This window comes from Myripristis murdjan, chromosome 17 (genome assembly GCF_902150065.1).
Source record: "Myripristis murdjan chromosome 17, fMyrMur1.1, whole genome shotgun sequence".
NCBI lineage: Eukaryota > Metazoa > Chordata > Actinopteri > Holocentriformes > Holocentridae > Myripristis > Myripristis murdjan.
In genome coordinates, this window is record NC_043996.1 from 32,236,543 (window position 1) to 32,242,044 (window position 5,502).

Genomic DNA, 5,502 nt, shown 5'->3' on the forward strand with positions numbered 1-5,502 from the left:
TGAATCGACGAGCTGCACATCAATCAATCAAAATGTAACGCTACGTCAACCGAAGCTCGGCCTATTCGACATGTTTGGCTGCGCACTTCGGTGTTAAACGTCAAACGTCCTCTAACCGCGAAGGTTTGGGTCGTTTGGTTCGGTTTTAGTTCGACTAAAATGTTGATATTGCTGAGAAAAGGAGAGCAGAGCAGAGGACAGCTGCGGTGGCGGGGGGGAGCCAGACGGACAGGAGGGGGCGTGGCCTCCGGGTTTAGAAATTCTATCCATTGTTCCACTCCAACGCGCGAGGCGCACACCTCTGTGGAGGCTCCGGCCAATCAGGCGCCGCCGGCCGCCTCTGAGCTCCGCCCACAAGCCTATATTAAAGGCTCGGCCGTCAGCAGCATTGGCCACTGGCACAATATAATACTGATTGATCCGCAGAAGAGAGGAGAGGATTTACTTTATTCAACCTTTAATTTCAACCGTCCTTTATTTTATTGAACTAAAACAATGGCAGACACACAAGTTGACTCCGGCTCGGATATCTCTGCCAAGGTAAGGCGGTTTCCATCACTTCCGAGGCATTTCTCTCTCTCTCTTTCTCTCAGCCCCCGGACAGAAACAGAATGAGGCTTTTTCCAAGGCACTAACCTAGATTTTAAAGCCTTTCCGTGCTTGGCGCTCATTCGGACTCTTCAAACTCGGCGTGTCGGACCGACCGGGGGTAACGGATAACGCAAAGGCTGATTTATTTACATTTCATATTTTTGGAACTGGAAGGCAGGGGATGGAAAAACGGTAGATAGTGTGAACCGGGGGTCTCAGCCCCGCATAATGGAAATAGGCTGCGTTTAGCGGCGCTGTGTCTCATTGTCCGGAGAGTAACAGTCTGCGCGGGTTCTTTGTTTATACAAGCGGCTCGGTTCGCCTCTCTAACGCGCACAATTCACGTCGGAACCGCGGGCACGGCCAACATCACCGCCTCCAACACACACTTAACGGGTTTTGGACTCATTATGCGCGACTCTTATTGCCAAATTTGATTTTGCCCATACTGACGTTTTATTCAGACGGGAGCCGCTTTGATGCGAATGCAATCAGACGCGCTGAAGCCTCTTTTTCTCTCTCTCGGAGAAATGTGATTATGTGGGCTTGTGCCGGAGAGCTGCTGAGGCTGGGCAGCGGACAGTAAAAGGGGATTTTGTGGCTCTCCAGCCGGGGCTCATGTAGTCTGAAGTTGGCCCGTTTGAATGGAGGACGGCTAGTGCGTAATTTACACCAATGTCAACTTTCGCGTCGCCACTTATAGTCTTAATTGCAATTATTTAATCGTTTGGGTTCCGTTTCAGAGGAAGCAGCACCGCCGTGTGATCCGACCCGGTTTATTTACCGACTTTCTCAGGTCGGATGCTGCTTTCGGGGGTCTGCTTCACCTCATTTACCGGAGATTAAAAAAAAAAAAACTACACGTCGAGCTACGGCTTCCGCTTTTCTTCTTTATTTTTGGAACATGATTTCAGGTCCCGTTTATGTCTCGGGGGGAAAGTTTTCTGCAGCCCCACTTCTTTATTTTCCGTGTGTGTGTGTGTGTGTGTGTGTGTGGCCAGGCTGGGTGAAGGTGTGATGTGATGGTGCTTTTTCCTCTCTTTGTAATCCGTCGATGTTACGGGCTCCCGCAAGATTCCTTCCGATGTGAGACCTTGTTGGCCGTTTAATTTTTTGAATTTCTATTTTCATTAAGTTGGAGTCTGGATCAATCGGGTAAACTTTAATGATCCCCGCGGGGAAATCGGGTCGTTGCAGCAGCGGCGGCGGAGAAAAAGACAAATAGCCAGTACAAGAGACAATACAGGAACAATTACAGCAAATTAACATACGGAGGAGAGGGGGGAGCAAAGTTTGGCCACTGTGTTAATAAAGGTAATCCGCGGCGCTTCTACTGCCACTATTTATAGTTGTGGAGCATTTTTACGCACAAGCGCCTTTTTACGCACGGTCGGGTATCCACGCTCCAGAGTTGAAGTGAACCTTATTTTGTCTCCTATCAAGGAGCTGTTGGATGATGCTGATAAACGGCTCAAGGGCTAACAAGATTATGTAAACCAATCAATAAAACCATATATCTGTGGCTGAGGCATGCGTGCGGCGGGGATAATGGGCTGTGAACGGACGGTGTCGACAAAACAAGGAAACGGGGAGCTATAAATAGACTCGGCGAGAGGCTTTCCGTTTCGTGAAAAAGCCCCGAAATTTGTGTTTAATGTGTCGGCGGCGGCTCCCGGTGCTTCTCCCCGGGTCCGGGCTGCTCTCCTTCGGCTGCCATGTGTCGTCTTCTATTGTCCTTTAAAGCCTCCCGTTAAAAGCGGCCAGCGTCGCGCTCGCTGCCTCCTGCGCCTCCGTATTATTTAAACGGAGCGGTGCATCCTGGGTATTGCAGTGCCTTCCCCGGGCGTGTCTCGTGACATATGGCGCCGACGACAGCCAGTGGAAGACTACAATACCCAGAGCGCCCCGGGGCCACATCAAAGTATCAGATTACAACACATTAAAGTGGATGGAGTGGGAGGGGAAGTGGTAGAGAGGAGGAGGAGGGGGGTGGGAGGGAGGAGAGGAGAGGAAAGGGGGAGGGTTTGGAGGGGGGGGGTGATCTGCAGAGACCAATATGGTGTTTAAATGAGAAGGCTTCATTTTGACAGAGAGAGATTTGAAGAATGTGCAGCTTCCCGCAAGCACTTTACACTCATGTAACTGGGTCATTAAGTAGCAGAGGAGCAGCCAGCAGAGCAGAGCATCATCTGTGTGTGTGAGTGTGTGTGTGTGTGTGTGTGTGTGTGCTCCCAACATGCAGACATGGCTGCCGCTCCAGTGTGTGTGTGTGTCCTGACGTGCTGCTCTTGTTTCCTGCAGGACCTGAAAGAGAAGAAGCTGGTGGAGGAGAAGGAGAACGGCAAAGATGCTGCCACCAACGGAAAGGTACCCCTCCATCCCAAACTTGTTTTGTTGTTTTATGTTGGGACTTTCCCAGCTGTTGTTGTTGTTGTTGTTGTTGTTGCTGTGTTCATCTCTTACAAAAGCTTTCTTGGTTCCACAGGAAAACGAGGAGAACGGCGAGCCCGACGTAGATGACGAAGAAGACGAGGAAGTGGACGAGGAGGACGAGGAAGATGATGGAGAAGGTACCGGAGACAGTAGTTGATGTTGGTGTTTGTAGCGTGTTAGATTCGGCGTGGCGAAGGTGGTGACGCTCACTCCTGTGTCGTTTATCTTTGTTTGCAGGTGAGGAGGAAGACGAGGAGGACGATGATGATGAGCTCGAGGGAGGCACAAAACGGGCAGCTGAGGACGACGACGACGACGATGAGGTAAGGCGGTGAACTTTGACCCCGTCAGGTGGCGGCCCGCAGGCTCGTAGCTCTCCCGCTAACCGAGCATCTCCCTGTCTGTCCTCCTCGTCTCTTTTCAGGACGACGTCGAAACCAAGAAGCAGAAAACCGACGACGATGATTGATGCGTTTCCCCCCGCCATCCTGCTGAACCACTTCCTGATTCTTCACCTTTGACCTTTTTTATGTCGGAGGTGGAGGGGCTGGAGGACTGATTTAAAATAAAAAAAATAATAATAAAAAAAAATCAAACATGGTCATTAGCAAGTAGAGTTCAACATCCATGTCCACACACTCTATCTCCCCTCAACTGCGACAAATTTTCTAGAGGAATCCACCGCCACAGCAATGCAGAATCCGGCTCAACCTTCTCAACGACGTAACAACACAAAAGGAGAATTTGTTTGTATTTTTATTTACATTTTATATTTTTGTACATATTGTTAGGAGGGGGGGTCAGTTTCTCTCGGCAGCGATCTCCTCAGACCAAATCGGTGCTTCTTTACGAAAGATTTTACTTGGTTGACCATGTTACGATATCTCAACAGATAATAGAAAAAACATGTAAAAAAAATCAAAAAAAAGGAGAAAAAAACATGGAAAGAAAACCTCTTAAGCCGTTGAACTCAGAGCATTCCAGTAAATTTAATGTATGTACTTTAGCTGTACCATAACTAGTTTGTTTGTATGGGAGGGCAAGGCCAAAGAAAAGGAGCCTCTTTTCTTTTTCCTTTTATTTTGTTTTTGTCAGCGACTTTTTGTTTTATGACGGCCTGTTTTGATGTATGTGCGAAGTTTGTTGTTTGACAATAAACCGGACTTTTATTTTGTGAGTTGTATTTTGCATCTCTGTTGTTTTTTTTCCCTCTCTCTCTCTCTCCTCGTGTCTTTCCTTCTCTGGCCTCCAGCAGCCAATAAGAGCGCAGGACACACAGGCACATAAAGTCACCTATGGCCCAGACTGGATCAGTAAATAAGCCACTTTCAGTTTGAGGCAGAGCGGCCTGGCATCTTTACAGGATCAAAGGTCGCTTGGCGGCGGCTGCGCTTGACTTTTGGCTCGGTTGGTGCAGCAGAAGCGGCGGCCGGCGCTCTGTTTGTCTCCGCTGAGCACAGAGTCTGCACGGCCCTCGCCTTGACGCCTCTTATCCACATGCACAATGGCACTAATGATAAAAACAAAACTTTATTTGCACACTGCTTATCTGACAGAGAGGCAGGCGTGCAGCAGAAATAGTGAAATGCATGAACATAGAGAAAAACAGACAGCTCATAAAATCAACATAAGGAGCGCTGGAGTGTTGGCTCCACCCCCCCCGCCCCCCTCCCAGCAGCCCATGCTCTTCCTGGTTTCCCTCTCAGTCCAAAACAAACATGACGGAGCCTGAACCAGCTCGCCGCCCTGCCCAGTCATGTCAGCACACACACACACACACACACACACAGACAGAGAGAGAGTCTGGTGATGGATACTGAGCCTCCGGGCTGCCACAACACTGCAACATACTGGAGAAGTCAACAGTGAATAATATTAAAATCACACACACAGGGCTGAGTCTGCTGCAGATGGAGGCTAACATGGAGTCAGGTCCCACGTCAGCTGCAACTTCCTGCTCTGCTGCTTTGTTCAAAAACTGTTTTACACCTGCAGGACAGAAGAAGAGCACAGACTCACCTGCAAACTGCTGAGCCCGAGCATCAAGCCCTCCTGTATTACTGCACCTCAGTTTTTTGCAGGTCACCTGTACTTTTTTTTTTTTTTACCCATTAGCTGTGTATTTTCAGGATTTCTATTTTTCATTTTTTATTCCACCATACAACATTAATTTTTTGTAGTTCATCTATACTTTTTTACCAATAATTTTATTAATAATTTTTAAATTACACCATACACCATGATTTATTTATTTATATTTTTTTTTTTTTTGAGTAGTTCATGTGTTTTTTGGTTTTTTTTTACCCATAATCTGGCTGTATATTTACACGATAGTTATTATTATTATTATTATTATTATTATTATTATTTTATTTTATTTTTAATTTATTTGTAAGTCATCTGTACTTTCTTACTCTTCATTTGGCAGTGTATTTTCAAACTTTATTTTTATTTATTTATTTTTGGGCATACTTTCTT

General features: G+C 47.2%; 1 protein-coding gene across 2 annotated transcripts; it reads left to right on the plus strand.

Moving 5' to 3' along the window:
- The first annotated feature begins 375 nt into the window (after window positions 1-375).
- On the plus strand, window positions 376-4,207 carry ptmab (prothymosin alpha b). 2 transcript variants are annotated; one of them, XM_030074465.1, is made up of 5 exons: window positions 376-540; window positions 2,893-2,959; window positions 3,081-3,161; window positions 3,262-3,347; window positions 3,449-4,207. In XM_030074465.1, exons 1-5 carry the CDS (start codon window positions 496-498, stop codon window positions 3,491-3,493), a joined length of 324 nt encoding a protein of 107 aa, XP_029930325.1. In that variant the 5' UTR covers window positions 376-495; the 3' UTR covers window positions 3,494-4,207. The 2 variants fall into 2 exon arrangements, with proteins under 2 accessions (XP_029930325.1, XP_029930324.1); XM_030074464.1 differs by having other exon boundaries at window positions 378-540; window positions 2,893-2,958; window positions 3,077-3,161.
- The last annotated feature ends 1,295 nt before the right edge of the window (window positions 4,208-5,502 follow it).

What these genes read in the sequence shown, in the direction of transcription:
- ptmab (XM_030074464.1), top strand. Translation starts at nt 496, where the DNA reads ATGGCAGACACACAAGTTGACTCCGGCTCGGATATCTCTGCCAAG. An exon ending in GCTCGGATATCTCTGCCAAG is followed by an intron (nt 541 to 2,892) that starts GTAAGGCGGTTT and finishes TGTTTCCTGCAG; the next exon opens with GACCTGAAAGAGAAGAAGCT. An exon ending in CGAGGAAGATGATGGAGAAG is followed by an intron (nt 3,162 to 3,261) that starts GTACCGGAGACA and finishes CTTTGTTTGCAG; the next exon opens with GTGAGGAGGAAGACGAGGAG.